The following is a 17,355-nucleotide window of genomic DNA, read 5'->3' as shown; positions in this document are numbered from 1 at the left end:
TATGCACAATTTCTTCAGTGAAAGCAATTTTCAGATTTGCTCATTTTCTCACCTAAAATTAGGACTTGTGTGACGCACAGCCATTTAATTTACTGCATATCTCTGCTTTGGGAATTTGGGAACAATGGAACGGAACAGCAGAGTTGGTAGGGATCTTGGAGGTCTTCTAGTCCAACCCCTGCTCAGACAGGAAGCCCTATAACATTTCAGATAAATGGCTGTCCAATTTATTCATAAACACCGCCAGTGTTGGATCAACCACAATTCCTGGAGGAAGTCATTCCCTGATTAATTGTTCCCACTGTCTGGAAATTTCTCTTTAGTTGCAGGTTGGTTCTCTCCTTGAATAGTTTCCATCTGTTGCTTCTTGGAACACTGCTATCATGTCTCCCCTAGTCCTTCTTTTCATGAAATTAGACATCCCCAATTCCAGGAACCGCTTCTTAGCCTCTGGTCCAACTAATAATTTTTCTTGCTCTTCTCTGCACTCTTTCTAGAGTCTCAAGATCTTTTTTACATCTGGCAACCAAAATGAGGCAATATTCCAAGTGTGGTCTTACTAGGCATTATAAAGTGGGTCCTTCATGTCTTCTTGATTCTATTCCTCTTAATGCAGCCTGTGATTCTGTTGTGGGTTTTTTGGGCAACTGTAGCATCCAGTCAGGTTTAAGTGGTTGTCTGAGGAGTCCAAGATCCCTGTTGCACTTAACTCTTGAGCCAGGTATCACCTATTTTATGCCAGTGCATTGTCGCTGCCGAGCGACCGGTCCGTTGATTCGATTTTCCAGTCTGTTGTGAATTCCCTTCAAGAAATAATTTGCCTGAGGGTGAAGGCACAAAGAAAAAGACACAAAACAAATAGTTTCTTTAGGTGAGGAAACACATCGCGCCTGGGGCAGATGGAATGGTCCCGCGGCCCCGATTGCTTTGCGCTGTCCCCTTTATTGTGCTGTTTTCAAAACGGGGTGCGGGGTGATTGCAGGAAACAAAGAAGTTACAGGTTAATCATTAAAACCAAGATACGTGACACAAGGAGCAAACTACATGACTGATAGTTTTCAGGTAGACATGTCCTAATACCAAATACACAGTTTTTAGCTGACACAGACTTTAGTAGTTAATCCTGTCAGTTTCAGTGGAATTTGCCCTGAGTGGTGTACGTGCTGGGCAAGATTTGTTCTATGGCAAAATAGCTAAGGCAGAATAGCCACAATTCCTCCTTTTCTTTATTTTTGTGCTCATGATTCTAGGTAGAGTCCTTTCTCCTCCCGAGTAGTCCCATAAGGTGGCAACAAACCCTTCGGTTTGTTGATGCCTTGCAGAACCAACTCATACGAGGAAAAGTCCTCATCCCCCGAATCGTGGCTGGGCAGAGTTAACAAAATTTCTTTGGGAGAAAAGGAGTTAATAGTGTCTACTTCCTCCTCTGACTCTAGGTCAGAAGACCATTCCAGCAAGGGTTTTTTGGCAAGATCTTTTGATGCAATGATAGATGTGAGAAAGCTAACCGATTTTTGAGTATTGTTAACTTCATTATCAAGGGTATTCAAACGATTTTTCAAAAAGGTAAGTAAACGTCCTAGTAAACATGGGCCAATAGTACAGGCAAGAAGCAATAGCACAAGAGGACCTATTAGGGCAGACAATAGGGTGGTTAACCAGGGAGAAAAATTAAACATGCCTTGATACCATGGCTGACCTTGTTGTCGTTCATTCTCTCTATCCTTCAATCGTTTACGTAATTCAGCCATGGAATCTTTGACAATTCCTGAATGATCAGCATAAAAACAACATTCTTCCTTTATTGCTACACATAATCCCCCTTTGTTTAGAAATAACAAATCTAGACCTCTTCTGTTCTGAAGGGTCATTTCAGCTAGAGATGAGAGAGAAGTTTGGAGAGCAGAAATTGAAGTCTCTATGCGTTTGAGATCTTCATCTATTTGTAAACTGAGGGTTGCTAACTGTTGATGACCAACAGCTAGAGCCGCTACTCCAGTGGCTGCACCAGCGGCTCCAAGACCCAGCAATACAGATAGTGTTACAGCTGTTATGACTTCTCGTTTCTGACGAAGGGGGAATTGTGGAGGTTCAAGTTCGTTAACAAGTTCTGGCCCTGGATAAAAAGTGATCTTTGGGAGCAATTTTACCTGAATGCAAAAGGATCCCTGAGCAATAAGAACATCACCATGGGCACAAGCGGTGGCTCCTGTGGAGCAGGCCCATACAGAATTATTACCTGGGATAAAGAATTGGCCCTTGAGGCGATCCGTGATATTGCCATTGGAGGTGGTGTACAGGGGACCGTAGCCTCCAATGTTAAGGTTTGATCTTTCTTTTGGTAGATATACATTACAGTGATACCCAGATGAAACATTCTGACAATATTGGGAGTAATTGGCAGGGATGTGTCCTAGGCAACATCCCCGACCGACTATGTCAGTGATAGTGATGGAGGAAGTGTTCCATCGGCATTGTGTGTCACTGGTGGAGTTACTAATGGGTTCATTGGAAGCTACTGCATCGTAGAATGGTGACAAATCAGATAAGCAAAGCCAACATTGATCAGTTTTGGATGAATCATTAAGTGTAGTTGCTAGCAATGTGAAAGAAGAGTTGACCAACTGTACTAATGGATTCACCTGGATATTGGGTTTTTGTAGAAAGATTGATTTCAAATTGGGATTGGGACCAACATCGTAAGTGGACATGGATATCGAGAGGCGAATTGTAAAAACATTCCCTTCATCTCCTTCACCATCCCACTGACGCCCTCCCCAAGTAAACCCAACCATCCATTGTTTTTTTGCAAGTGTCTTTCCTTGTGCAGTAAAAGTGATTATGAGTGGATTCATTCTCTGTCCGCAACAAGGCCATGGAGAGCAGGGAGGCTGTGCTTGGGCACGGGTAATATGGATATAGTCATTTTTGGTAGGTGCTTCCCACCAGATATTACCTGTGGATACACAACTCCATTTTTTACAATATCTGTCAACTACCCCACCGCAGGCGGAACGAGAAGTGCCAGTACTGTGGGCAGGGCAAAAATATAGTCTATAGTTGTCAGCAGGTGCTGGAGAGCAGGAGCCTTGCTTGTCCCATGTATCAGCTTGCAATTTTTTGTCTGCGAATTTTTCGACTCCTGTTCCCATTTCAGCAAAATTCATGAAAAGCGGAGGAAACCATGGCCATCGAGTATAGTTAGTGGTGGTATTTAAAATTTTTCCTTGAAAGTCAAGGATAGTCCAGGTATAAGTTTGAGGTTGATGTTCATTTGTAGAAGATGGTTGTATGCTTCGAGGAGTGCGACGATAGCCAAATCGTGGAATAGCATGAGACGCAGGATGCTGGAACAAGGTAAGAGTCAATCGAGAGGAAGTGGCGAACCCCTTGACCATTTTTGTAATTTCACATTGGTATTGTCCAAAGTCACTGGGTTGAACTTTCCATAGGACTAATGTGGTGGCATGAAAATAAGAAGTAATAGAATAGTGAGTGTCCTCTGCAAGCAGTGTGTCATTACGGAACCAGCGCCAAAAGGTGCCCTTCTTTTAGTTGGAGAGCGTTGCAAACATTCCATGGCGTTAGAGATGGAGCTGTCACCGATGACGGCAGGATACCGAAGATGGCGAGCTCGAATGAGAGCCGTAGTCTTGCGATGAGTGTCGTCATAGATGAGGTGGCGTCTTCGCGCGACAGGTGGTTTGTAGCGATCAGGAACCCAGGAAGATGGATGATGCCATATGCAGGTGGTGACATCACAAGGTGGAAAGCAGCAACGAAGATGCCATCGTAGTTTGTCCCCAGGAAAAGGTGGCTCAGAATTAGCTAGAGAGGGCAATGTAAGGAAAACGGAGGATAGTGGAGGAGATGCCACTGAAGGAGTGGAAAGCAATAGAACAATGTGATTGAAATAGGTGTGATTGTGGAAAAACCCCAAGCAAGAATAGGAACCTATAGTAAGCGGAGTGACGTATAGTTAAAAAAATTAAACAAGGAGAATAGTAATAGTGAACAGTTATGTCAGAAGTAGGAGGAAGGAAACGACCGTTGTGTTGGAAAACATAATTACATGCAGGAAGGAGATTATCTTTAAAAACAAAGGTAACAGTGTCAGCAAGGAAAGCAAAAATAGCATCAGGAGATGCCCTAAATTGAGAAAAGACAGGAAGTATTGATATCAGAAGAAAGATTAGGGTCAGAGTCAGGTTTGCCATGGTAAGGTCTGACACAGCGAGCAGGAACCCAAAGCACTCGATCAGGAAGTTGGACAGCAGCGTAACCCTTTCCCCAGGTGATGAGCTGTGCAGGACCTTTCCACGCAGGATCTGGAAGCTGTCTGAAATAGACAAGAGGACGGGAAGAGGGAACTACTGGCTTGGTGAAGTGGCGGGAAGCCGCCGTGGCAGGAGGAGAGCCAGTAAGATTGAGAAAGTTAAGAGTGTAAAGACAAACATTTAAGATATTTTGCAACGTTGGGAGGTTCGGGGGGCCTGAGCCTTTTTTCCCCAAGTGCCGATCAAGGGCCTGTTTCAAAGTTTGGTTCGATCTCTCCACAATCGCTTGACCTTGGCTGTTGAAGGGTAAACCGAACTTATGGGTGATGGCCCATTTATGACAAAACTCAGCAAAGGGAGAGCTGACATAAGCAGGACCATTATCTGTTTTGAGAATTTTTGGACATCCCAACGTTACGAATGTTCGAATACAGTGATTAATAACATTTTTGGTAGCCTCTCCTCTTTGCAATGTTGCTATAATAAACCCTGAATAAGTATCTACTGATACATGAATGTATTTCCAGGGAGCAAAGGGAGGATAATGAGTGATATCCATTTGCCACGTATCACAGGCTTGAGTACCCCTGGGATTAACACCTTCAGGGATACCTTTGGCCTGCAAGCTACATGTTGGACATTGTTGAATTATTGCCGTGGCTTCTTGATATGTAATTCCAAATTGTCGCACTAGGGCTTTCCTGTTTTGATGAAAATAATCATGACTCTCCCCAGGTGAAGGCTGTTGGAGAAGGGGAGAGGAGGCCATAATTTTACAAGCCTCGTCTGCCATATGATTGCCTTCTGCTAGGAATCCAGGTAATTGCTGATGACTTCTGATATGGGCTACAAATAAGGGTTTCCCTCGTTTTTTCAACAGGGTCTGAAGCTGCAAAAAAAGTGTCATGAGAGAGGGAGGGGTAACAGGGGAGATATATGCATCGAAAATATGAGCAACCATCTGGGTAACATACATGCTATCAGATATTACATTTAGAGGTTGTTGTGAAAAAAGAGACAACGCCAATAGGAAGGCAGCTAATTCAGCTTGTTGTGCTGATGTTTGTGAAGTAGTTAAACGTTTATGCCATTGAGCATTTTCGTACCATGTACATGCTCCAATATTTTTTGAACCATCAGTAAATACAGTGAAGCCTTCCTTCAATGGCTGTTGGACAAAAGGTGATTGTAAAACAAAAGGAACTGTCCGCAACACCTGCAGTCGTGAATCAGAGGGAAGGTGGCACGACACTTGGCCACACCAATCTTCCAACGCGTCCTGCAGGGTTGTGGAAGTCTGAAAAAGAGGTTCCCATTGAGTGATCTTAAAAGGAATATACAATGTAAAATGACAAAGACAGGGGTGTTGTAAGGACTGGTGGATGATTCAATATGTCCCTCTGTTAACTGTTGATGGACAAGAAGATGTAAAGCCTCCAATTTTTCTTTGGTGAGAGGCCATTGATCCACCCAAACAGGAAGAGAGGTTTTAAGAGTAAGGGATAAAGGAGAAATAGACATTTAGATAGAAAAACTATGGTAGCTGAATATAAGCCTGAAATTGAGAGAGTAAATCACGTCCCCAGAGGTTACAATGTAGAGGAAGGATATAGGGTTTAAGATAAGCAGTTAAGGTAGAATGCTTAGTAGAAGCAGAGAGCCAATGAGAGCTGACCTTAGCAGCTTGGGCCCCACCTACGCCCTGCACTGAAGAAGCTTCTGTGAGAGACCAAGAAGAGGGCCATTCAGAGGAACGAATAACAGAAACGTCTGCACCGGTGTCAATCAGACCATCAAAAATGCGACCATTGAGTGTGACAGAAAGAGTGGGGTTTGAAGCTTGGACAGGCTGCTGTAATGCAAACAAGGAGAGGGGTTCGAAAAGAGGCAAAATTATAAGCGTAGCCACTACTGTCCCCTTTTTTAAAGAAAAGCAACGATCCCCTATTGCAGCCAAGGCAAGATTATTAAGAGCAGAAGAATCATATAAGTAAGGAGCAGCAACCACACCCTCTATGGTAAGGGAAGAATTGGGAATAAGTAAGACAGGTGTGGAAGGAGGCAGAGGTTTGAAAAGCGTTGTAGTTAAAGGAAGAGTGAAAACAGCGCCAGGATCATCATACACAAGATCCTCTAACAGCACAACAGGAAATGTCGTGGCAGGTAAATCAGCCTTTGTGGCGGGGTTAGCTGAAGACCCCTCAATTAGTTTCCCGAAGGCTGAGCGAGAGGAGGATTAGAACGACATTGTGAAGCCCAATGATAGCCTTTCCGGCAGCGAGGACAGATGGTTTGTGGCTTAGATGAGGGAGGTGGACCTCTGGTTTGGCCACGAAGAGCGGCCCCACCCCCTGGCATACGACATTGATTTTTAAAATGTCCGGGCTTGCCACAGTTAAAACAATTGCCGTTGCGTGTTACAGCGAAAGCATCGGGAGGAGAAGTGGAGGCGGAATTAGGATCCGGTAATGAAGCAGTGATAGCAGTAGCAAGCGTATTCATTTTATGAGTGGTTGTTCCTACAATTCTACAGAGTTGTAAAAACTCAGCCAATGTCACGTCTGGCTTATTAGCGATTGGCTGTAGAATTTTTTGACAGTCATGATTTGCGTTGGAAAAAGCCAATTTTATAAGTAACTCTTGTTTGGCAGTAGAATTATCTATCTGTTGATCTAGGGCTGTCTGAAGGCGACTGATGAATGAAGCATATGGCTCATCAGGATTTTGCATAATTTTCAAAAATGCTTGGGTGGACTGCGAATCTGAATCATCCACTCGCTTTAAGGCATTCATAGCACACATATGAATAATGGCAAAACTGCGACGGGGGGAATTTTGTTGTTGTGCTAGAGTAGAGGATTGACCTTTTCCCATTAAATGATCTACAGTTACTCCAGCAGGCAAACCCCTACGATTTTCAGCCTCAACACCTTTTTCATATTCAGATTGCCACACAACATATTGCGCCGGAGTCATAAGCATAGAGAAAAGCATTTTCCAGTCATAAAGTAACATAACAGTATTAGCGGTGACCAAAGAATCAAGTATTCCCCGAGTATAAGGAGAGTGTAATCCATAAGCTGTAACTGCATCTTTTATATTTTTTAAAACTTTAAACTCAATGTTGCTGTGAACATTGCCTCCCGCTGCACCAGGGATAATAGTCATAGGATAAGCAGAAGGATCTTCTGTTTCTAAAGGCAGAGGTGATGACAGAAGATTAGTTATAATACCTCCCACAGGTTTCATCGGAGAAGGGTCAGGAAGAGAAGACGGAGCGGAAGGAGAAGGGAAAGAAATGTCAGGATACGGAGAAGGTAAGGAAGAAATTGTGTCAAGATGAGCCGCAAGAGGCTTAGTAGTTTTTGAAGGAGAAGGGGAATCAGAGGAGACAGGGGAAAAAGAGGTTTCAGGAAGACTAGAAGGCGGATAAACAGTGGTTATAGCAGCCATTATCGCTCTCCAAGAAATGAGTATATCCATGGGAGCTCTAGGAATTTCGTGTAGATATTTCCCTAATTTTTCCCATAGAGAATGGCGAAGAGTTCCCGCAGAGGGATAGGCTGGACAATGTGCTTCTATGTAAATTATAAATTTATTTAAAGATTTCTTAGAAATAGGGTACACAGTGGTACCATTGATTTTTTGAAATGAATTAGCCTTCTTCACCAAATCGTAAAGTTCGTCCCTATGTCCTGACGAAACCTTGGAAAGTGAGGAGCCCATTACTTACGTTCGTACGGAGCCTTTGCCAGGTGCGTAGAAATGGGAGTGAAGGCGATGCACCCCTAGACAGAAGTCACACCGTGAAACTAGAAAATCGAAGGATCCCGGACGGATCGAAGGATCCCGGACGAGCCCCCAGTTGTCGCGTCGAGCGACCGGTCCGTTGATTCGATTTTCCAGTCTGTTGCTGAATTCCCTTCAAGAAATAATTTAGCGGGACCCTCGCGAGGGTGAGTGCCAAGGCACAAAGAAAAAGACACAAAACAAACAGTTTCTTTAGGTGAGGAAACACATCGCGCCTGGGGCAGATGGAATGGTCCCGGCCCCGATTGCTTTGTGCTGTCCCCTTTTATTGTGCTGTTTTCAAAACGGGGGTGCGGGGTGATTGCAGGAAACAAAGAAGTTATAAGGTTAATCATTAAAACCAAGGTACGTGACACAAAGAGCAGACTACATGACTGATAGTTTTCAGGTAGACATGTCCTAATACCAAATACACAGTTTTTAGCTGACACAGACTTTAGTAGTTAATCCTGTCAGTTTCAGTGGAATTTGCCCTGAGTGGTGTACGTGCTGGGCAAGATTTGTTCTATGGCAAAATAGCTAAGGCAGAATAGCCACAGTGCATTTGGTTTTTCTTTCCTAAATGTAGAACATTTCTCAGTGTTGATTTCGTTTTATTAGATGGGGCCCAATCTGTCGATCCTTCTATATCTCGAGCTTATCTTCTGGAGTGTTGGTATTGTCAATTTGATCTTATCTGCAAATTTGATGAGTTCCCCTTCTATCCTCTTGCTTAAATGAATGATGAAGATGAACAGATCTTGTGAATCCTCCTGTTCTGCTCTTTTTTCCATGTCCAGGAGGGTCTTGTGTCCTTCGAGGAGGTGGCTGTGTATTTCTCTGAGGAGGAATGGTCTCAGCTGGATCCTGACCAGAAAGCGCTGCATTCGGAAGTCATGCTTGAAAACCATAGGAATGTGGTCTCTCTGGGTAAGAGTTTTCTAGTCCCCAGTCAAGAAAAGAGATTATAATTAGTTTTTTTTTTATTAAAATGTCTCATTGTTTAAATACTTTCTGTGCCATTTCTTATCTGTATTTTTCTATTTCTATTTGAACTTATCTGTGGAGGCTGAAAAGAACGAGGTGTGTATTAGGATATGTGCAGAGTAACCCTTGTATAAAAAGCATATGCACACGGGAAACGGTTTATGAGAACAGTTATGAATACATATACTGCCACACAGAGTTAAACAAGTTGTGTTAATGTTTACTTGAAAAAATAGCACAGTCCAATAAACAGTCCATGTTATACACGTTTTTTATCGGTCCAGAAATATCCAGTTATAAAGTCGTCTTACCGGTTTCATGTCTTTTAGAGCAGACAAATATCAAACCATAATGCAACAGATAAACTTTGATATCAACAGAATATCAAAATCAATAGGGTTAGTCAGTATCGGTCCGTAGTCAGTCAGTATCAGTATCAAGAGAGATCATCAGTGAAAAAGAGAGTTAAACCATGATCTATAGCTCCCTCTTATGGCAACTTGTAGCATAATCAACCAAGCAGAACACAGCATAATACATTACAGTATTTTTCTTTAAAGCTACAAACATAATATATATTTGTAGTTTATACAGTATATTGTCAACCCAACTACGTTATTTTACATATACCTAACAGTGTGCTTTTATGTGTCCTCTGGAGGTCCTGTGAGAGGAGTGTGTTGTCATTTGTCCTCTGAAATCTTCCCAATTTGTCTGAGAACAGAACTTTCATGCTCAGTCCATGGAAGATCACTCTCCCAATCCAATTCAAGAACAAAGGCCTCATGCAGTGTAACTCAGAGCATCCTAGGGTACAAGGAATCCTCAAGTTACCACAGCTCACTTAGCGAACGTTCCAAGTTACAACCATTTCTCCCCCAAGTATTGAGACCCAGTCCCAAAATTTATGAGTGTTGCAGCTCCATGGTCATCATTCACACTTACGAATGACAGTAGAGGCGCTACAATATTCACCCTACCTATTCCCCCACCCCATCTTGCAAGGACTTATCATATTTTTCAGATTATAAGATGCACTTTTCCCCTCCAAAAAAGTGGATGGAAATGTCTGTGCGTCTTACAGAGCAAAAAGGGGATATGTTTATGGCCTCCCAAACCCTCAGCATGTCCCATTATTGCTCTCCTTTACATCCAGAAGCACTCTGCAGGGCCCACTTTTGGTCTCCAGAGGCCTATGCAGGTCCCATTTTTGCCTTCCCTGGCATCAGGGAGGCTAAGGACGGGATGCACAAAAGGTTTAGGAGGCTAAATATGGGCCCGTTTTTGGCAGGGAGAGTGCTTCTGGATGCCGGGGAGGGCAAAAGTGACGTGCAGAGGCCAAAAACTTTTATTTTCTTGTTTTGCTTCTCTAAAGCTAGGTTCGTCTTATAGTCTGAAAAATATGGTACCCTGTGACGATGTGGCGAGCCATCAGTTCCCTTGGCTACTTCATGCATTTGTAGAAAAAAGAGTAGTGAGAGATACGCGTGATCAGTAGTGGGAAATCTAGCACTATTGATCTCAAGTGATCTCGCACTACAGTGCTTTAGGCCTCTGTTCACTGCTAACCAAGGCCTGCAGCAGATCCAGGTCAAAAGAGAGGGAAAGCCTCTTCGTTTTCAAAGACCTAGATGTCGTGTAGTCCTCAGTTCTTAAAAGAACACAGGCCTAAAATACTGCAGTGGCCCAATAAATGTTAAGTTTTCTCCTAATTCCTCCATGGATGTTTCCCCTGATTTTTATGAAATTCAATGGTGAAAATATAAGGTTCTACATTTAGGCAAAAAAAAATGCACAGGTATAGTATATGTGATACCTTGCTCAATAGTAATAACTATGATGGATCTTGGAGTCCTAGTGGACAACCATTTAAATATCAGCCAGTCATGTACAGCAGCTGCCAAAAAAGTCAACACATTTCTACGCTGCATAAACAGAGGGATAGAATCAAGATCACGTGAAGTGTTAATACCAGTTTATAATGTCTTTGTAAAGCCACACTTGGAATACAGCATCCAGTTTTGGTCACCACGATTGTAAATAAAATGTTGAGACTCTAGAAAGAGTGCAGAGAAGAGCAACAAAGATGATTAGGGGACTAGAAACTAAAATGTATAAAGAACGGTTGCTGGAATTAGCTATGTCTAGTTTAATGAAGAGAAGGACTGGGGAGACATGATAGCAGGTTTCCATTATCTTAGGGGCTGCCACAAAGAAGAGGGAATCAGGCTATTCTATTCCTTAACTCAAAACTGATTCTGAGTGAGATTTGCATATATATTGTAAAGAAAGAGATGCTTTCTAGATCTTTTCAAAGCTTTCATGACTCATGAATATAGAAATCATCATGTCTATATCACACCACTATAGGCATGCAAACATACAACCTAATGGAATTTCGGAGAAATTCATAAGGAAGTGCGCTTGACTTTCTACACTTTGATCTTTTTCTCTAACCTCATTGTCATTTTCATTTCCCTATTGCCTTGAAGGTAATAATGGGCAGGAGAATCAAGATTCCTGTGAACTGTTCCAAGTGATCAATGCTAAAGGTGGAACGGAGAAGTTTGGAATTCGAATGGAATTCGAAAGCCACGAGAGAAACCAGTCAAAATATTGGAATCAGGAAAGCTCATCTTCCAGCGATGCTCCGAAGCAAGACTTGCTTGCCCAAGAAGAGAAAATAAGGAAAAAATATACTGGAAAAAGTGTGAAGCTAATCAAAGCTAAAGTACAAGTAAATGAACACTATTTAACCCAAAACGAAGGAACTGATGCTATAAGAAGATACAACGGACAAAATTACAATGGGACATTCATTCTTTCTCATGGGAATAACTTCCTTACATCTCAAAAATTGATTGACACAAAAGAGAAGCCTTATAAATGTTTGGAATGTGGAAAATGTTTTAGAAGAAGCACGCAACTTATTATCCATAAAAGGATCCATTTGGGAGTGAAACCATATAAATGCATAGAGTGTGGAAAGACCTTTGTTCAAAGTGGCCATCTTATTTCCCATAAGTTCATCCACATAGGGGATAAGCCATATAAATGCATGGAGTGTGGAAAAACCTTTCCTTATAGTAGAAGACTTACTATCCACAAAAAGGTTCACACAGGAGAGAAACCATTTAAATGCACAGAGTGTGGAAAGACCTTTGCTCAAAAATATAATCTTACTTCCCATAAGATCATCCACACAGGAGAGAAGCCATTTAAATGCACAGAGTGTGGAAAGACCTTTGCTTGGAGCATGAGCCTTAAAAACCACAAAAAGATCCACTCAGGAGAGAAACCCTATAAATGCATGGAGTGTGGAAAGACCTTTACTCAGAGCAGTTCCCTTAGAAACCACAAAAGATTCCACACAGGAGAGAAACCATATAAATGCATGGAGTGTGGAAAGACGTTTACTTGTAGCAGTGGCCTTAGAAGTCACAAAAAGATCCACTCAGGAGAGAAACCCTATAAATGTACAGACTGTGGAAAGAGCTTTACTCAGAGCAGTTCCCTTAAAAACCACAAAAGATTCCACACAGGAGAGAAACCATATAAATGCATGGAGTGTGGAAAGACGTTTACTCGTAGCAGTGGCCTTAGAAGTCACAAAAAGATCCACTCAGGAGAGAAACCCTATAAATACACAGACTGTGGAAAGACGTTTACTCAGAGCAGTTCCCTTAGAAACCACAAAAGATTCCACACAGGAGAGAAGCAATATAAATGCATGGAGTGTGGAAAGTCATTTACTCGTAGCAGTGGCCTTAGAACTCACAAAATGATCCACTCAGGAGAGACACCCTATAAATGCACAGAGTGTGGAAAGACCTTTGCTAATAACAGTGACCTAAGAATTCACAAAAGGATCCACACAGGAGAGAAGCCATTTAAATGCATAGAGTGTGGAAAGACCTTTACTCAAAAATATAATCTTACTTCCCATAAGATCATCCACACAGGAGAGAAGCCATTTAAGTGCATGGAGTGTGGAAAGACCTTTGCTTGGAGCATGAGCCTTGGAAGCCACAAAAAGATCCACTCAGGAGAGAAACCCTATAAATGCACAGAGTGTGGAAAGAACTTTACTCAGAGCAGTTCCCTTAAAAACCACAAAAGAGTCCACACAGGAGAGAAACCATATAAATGCATGGAGTGTGGAAAGACGTTTACTCGTAGCAGTGGCCTTAGAAGTCACAGAAAGATCCACTCAGGAGAGAAACCCTATAAATGCACAGAGTGTGGAAAGACCTTTGCTAATAACAGTGACCTAAGAATACACAAAAGAATCCACACAGGAGAGAAACCATATAAATGCATGGAGTGTGGAAAGACATTTACTCATAGCAGTGACCTAAGAATACACAAAAGGATCCACACAGGAGAGAAACCATATAAATGCATGGAATGTGGAAAGACCTTTACTCAAAGAGGTCATCTTATTTCCCATAAGATGATCCACACAGGAGAGAAGCCATATAAATGCACGGAGTGTGGAAATACCTTTGCTCAAAGAGGTCATCTTATTTCCCATAAGATGATCCACACAGGGGAGAAGCCGTATAAATGCATGGAGTGTGGAAAGACATTTACTCAGAGCAGTGACCTAAGAATACACAAAAGAATCCACACAGGAGAGAAACCTTATAAATGCATGGAGTGTGGAAAGACATTTACTCATAGCAGTGGCCTTAGAAACCACAAAAAGCTCCACTCAGGAGAGAAGCTATATAAAGATCCTTCTGCACAGGTGGGGCTCCTCCTTCCCCAGAGCCCTATTCCTCCAGCTCTGCCAGGAGCAAACTCTGGACAGGGATCATGGGGGCCCTGATAGGAGTGGACTTCCTTGGCTGTGGGGCTCTTCTCCTACCTGAAGAGCAAGAAAGGTGAGTGGGGGCCTGAGGACAGGTTGTGGGGAGGGGACCATCTAGGGGAGGCCTCTCCTCGAGCTCAGCAGGTGGCCACGAGGGTCCCCCTGAGGAATATCTTTGGGAACTTCTATATTTGGGGCTATTAAGGGAAGATCGTGCAGCCTATTATGGGCTATCAATGGGGAGGGGGAAGTGGTGGGATTCAATTTTTTAAGACATAAGACATAAGAATTTATTTGTCATTACACTCGCAAGCGGGTGCAACGAAATGAGGTGCTCTTCCACAAAGTAAAAACTGGACAAACACCACTAAAAAGAAAAAAAATTAAACTAAACACAACCAACCATACAATCATCTCTATGCAATTTAAAAATGTAAATACCCCATTACTCTCAGCCATTTAATTCCACAAAAATCTTATGACCCTGCATTCAAACTCAAAACTGCACTTGGATAAAAACTGTTCTTAAATCTGGTCGTCCTTGTTCTTAATACCCTAAATCTCCTTCTCGATGGTAATAGTTCAAAGAGCTGATGTCCCGGATGAGAGGAGTCATTCAATATATTAAGTATCTTCCTCTTACGTCTATTCCTATACAGTTCTTCCAAAGAGGGGAGTGAGCAGCCAATGATGTTTTGGGCCGTCTTGATCACCCTTTGAATTGCCTTTTTCTCTGCCACTGTGCAGCTCGAGAACCATACACAGAGACAGTAGGATAATATACTCTCAATTGAACTCCGATAGAAGGTAGTCAGTAGACTCTCAGCCAGTTGTTGTTTCCTAAGAATCCTTAGTAAATACAACCGTTGTTGTGCCTTCTTAATTAAAGCAGCGGTGTTTGCACTCCAGGTCAGGTTATTTGTAATGATGGTCCCGAGAAACTTACATTCAACCACCTGTTCCACACGAACTCCCTCTATATACAGTGGTGAATGTCTGCTCTTTTTTTCCTATAGTCCACTATAACCTCCTTGGTCTACTTAATATTAAATAGAAGATTATTATTTTTGCACCAGGGGGATAGCTGTAATACCTCATCCCGATATGCAGACTCATCATCCCCAGAAATAAGTCCTACAAGCGTAGTATCGTCTGCAAATTTCATTATCCTATTGTTGGGATGTTTATTTGTGCAATCAGATGAATAGATGGAGAACAGTAGTGGACTAAGGACACAACCTTGTGGAGTGCCAATGCTAAGTGTCTTGACAGTAGAAATATAATCATTCAGTTTAACTCTTTGTGGACGATTTGTTAAAAAGTCCAATATCCATAAACAAATAGAATCGGGAAAATCTAGATCTTTGAGCTTGGCTATTAATCTGTGCGGTATGATGGTATTGAAAGCAGAACTAAAATCTGCGAACAACATTCTTACATAATTCCCCGGTGTTTCCAAATGGGATAAGGCCATGTGAAGCACAGTAATAATTGCATCCTCGGTTGATCTATTTTCTTTGTAAGCAAACTGAAGCCCATCAAAGGAATCGGGAAGGCAGGAGATAATATAATTTCGAACTAGCTGCTCAAAGCACTTCATTAAGATGGAAGTTAGTGCCACCGCCTATAGTCGCTCGGACCATTTGTGGGCAACTTTTTAGGCAGTGGAACGATGGTGGAAGCCTTGAGACAAACAGGAACCACACATTGTGTCAAAGATCGATTAAAAATTTTGGTCCATACCCCAGCTAACTGATCAGCACAGTCTTTTACCACCCGACCAGGAATTAAGTCAGGCCCAGCTGACTTTCTGGAATTAACCGCCTTCATTTTCTGCCTCACATCCTGCTCATTCACAATGAAGGGGAGGCTCTGCTGAGTAGATGATGGCAAAGGGACAGTTTCAGTTTGATGGATCTCAAATCGAGCAAAAAAGTTGTTCAGCTCCTCAACCACCGCTACCATCCGAAGAGATTTTTTTTTTACTACCCGTTCTGTAGATGTGGATTGGTGGGCGTGGCAGAGGAAGGATAGATAAATCTCTCAGAGGTGGTATTTGCCAGTTCTCTGAACTACTCAAAATTTCCGCTACCAGTTCTCCAGAACTGGTCAGAACCTGCTGAATACCACTTCTGGGAGGGGGACTCCATGAGTCCTCCAGCCCATGAAGGGTGTTGATTGGCTCTTCTAGCAATTTCTGTCCAACCTCCAGCAGGTGAGTTTCTTCTCTTCCCCCCCATCTCAACTCTCCCTACTAGTTATAGGTGAGTTTTTAATTCCTTACTTGTTCCTTTGAAAAAAACATGTCTGAACAAAATCTCCTTTCTGTGGATATAGCAATTTTTTTGGATTTTGGGCAGCTTTTCCTTACAGAGTTCTGAAAAAGTATTGTAATCAAAAACAAAAGTACACACAAATGATAAAATATTTCCCAGAATTTTTCCAAGTTTCGGGAAATTGCAAAACGGAATGGAAGGAGGGAAGGGAGGGAGCCCCCCCCCAGATTTAAATTCCACCCTTCACCCATTTTGTAAGCAACCCACCCATTCTGGGAGATCTTCCCAGCTACATTGCTGATAATGAACACAGCATCTCAGGTTCTATCATTGCATTAGCTCGTTCTGCAGGTCCGTCCGTACTCAAATGGAAGGTTGAGCTACATCCTTGAGAATGATGACCCTATCAACTTAATGAACTCCCTCCAAAACTTTGCCATAACCTGGAGCCCGCCCCCCCCCCCCAGTCCGAGATGATCCTTCTTGGCACCCCATGGAGACTCATTTGAGTTCACTAGTTGGAACCTTGACAGGCTGTTCTTCCTGACCCCCACTTCTGGCCACGTGACCCCAGGCTCCCCCCTTTGCTGCCACCCCCATCCTAGCCCCATCTTCTTTGTTCATATGAAGCATCCCAGAGTTTTCCTCCCTGAAATGGGCTGATTCTCTATCTGTCCCTGCCTGTCAACCACCCCCCTGCAGTGTGGGCCTGCCTTGGGGGTTGGGGGCTGAAAGGAAAGAAAAATACATTATTTACACAAAAATGTCTCTTTATATTCTAATTTTCTTCCCTGTCTCTTTTTCTGCAGCCCTAATGAATTAATCCTGGTCTGTGATGCAAAAGGATATTTTTTCTTTAGTGGTTGATGACTCTTCCTTCTGTTTGCAACTCTGAGAAATGGAGGCTGAAGGTGGCAGGTTGGGGAGAGGAGGAGGATGGCAACCTGGAACTGTTACTGCTGAGAAACGCCCCCAGCTTCATTTCTTGGGAGGGAGGGGTGGAGACCATCTAGACTGTCCCCTGGGATGCTGGGCCAACCTGTCACTCTAGCCCCTTCATCTCCTGGCTTTGAACCCACAGCTGCTTCATCTACATTATTCTTCCTCCGAATCCCTTCCCTTCCCTTCCCTTTGCTATGAAAGAATAAACTTCAGATATAAGAAAACCCTGGGATCCTTCCTTCCTCCTTTTCCTCTTTCCTGCCCCTACAGG

General features: G+C 42.8%; 3 protein-coding genes and 1 pseudogene across 10 annotated transcripts in view; 3 read left to right on the top strand and 1 right to left on the bottom strand.

The window, feature by feature from the left end:
* Window positions 1-17,355, top strand: part of LOC113428317 (uncharacterized) — a 136,680-nt gene that overhangs the window by 11,578 nt on the left and 107,747 nt on the right. The window lies entirely within an intron of this gene.
* The window catches only part of LOC113427367 (uncharacterized), a 147,353-nt gene that overhangs the window by 35,470 nt on the left and 94,528 nt on the right, over window positions 1-17,355 (bottom strand). The window lies entirely within an intron of this gene.
* The window catches only part of LOC113427945 (DLA class II histocompatibility antigen, DR-1 beta chain-like), a 318,237-nt pseudogene that overhangs the window by 300,265 nt on the left and 617 nt on the right, over window positions 1-17,355 (top strand). Inside the window, exon 7 of the transcript XR_015747155.1 lies at window positions 16,952-17,355. This exon is cut by the window's right edge and continues 617 nt beyond it. The product of XR_015747155.1 is annotated as a DLA class II histocompatibility antigen, DR-1 beta chain-like (transcript). The remainder of the gene's footprint in view (window positions 1-16,951) is intronic.
* LOC113427760 (uncharacterized) overlaps window positions 1-17,355 on the top strand; it is a 29,576-nt gene that overhangs the window by 11,604 nt on the left and 617 nt on the right. The window contains exons 1-3 of one of the 3 annotated variants that reach the window (XR_015747136.1): window positions 8,767-8,996; window positions 11,546-13,939; window positions 16,952-17,355. The exon at window positions 16,952-17,355 is cut by the window's right edge and continues 617 nt beyond it. Coding sequence is in view for 2 of the 3 variants with exons in the window: in XM_026690292.2 (XP_026546077.2) it covers window positions 8,963-8,996; window positions 11,546-13,884 (2,373 nt within the window). In the remaining variant the exon portion in view is untranslated. Of the gene's footprint in view, window positions 1-8,766; window positions 8,997-11,545; window positions 14,118-16,951 lie in introns of those variants that run through there. The other 2 variants (XM_026690292.2, XM_087953469.1) reach the window with 2 other exon arrangements.

This window comes from Notechis scutatus, chromosome 2 (assembly GCF_049901735.1).
Source record: "Notechis scutatus isolate UNSWTSFEM ecotype Mainland chromosome 2, rNotScu1.2, whole genome shotgun sequence".
NCBI classification, from domain to species: Eukaryota; Metazoa; Chordata; class Lepidosauria; order Squamata; family Elapidae; genus Notechis; species Notechis scutatus.
This window is presented reverse-complemented; position numbering and strand designations above follow the sequence as displayed.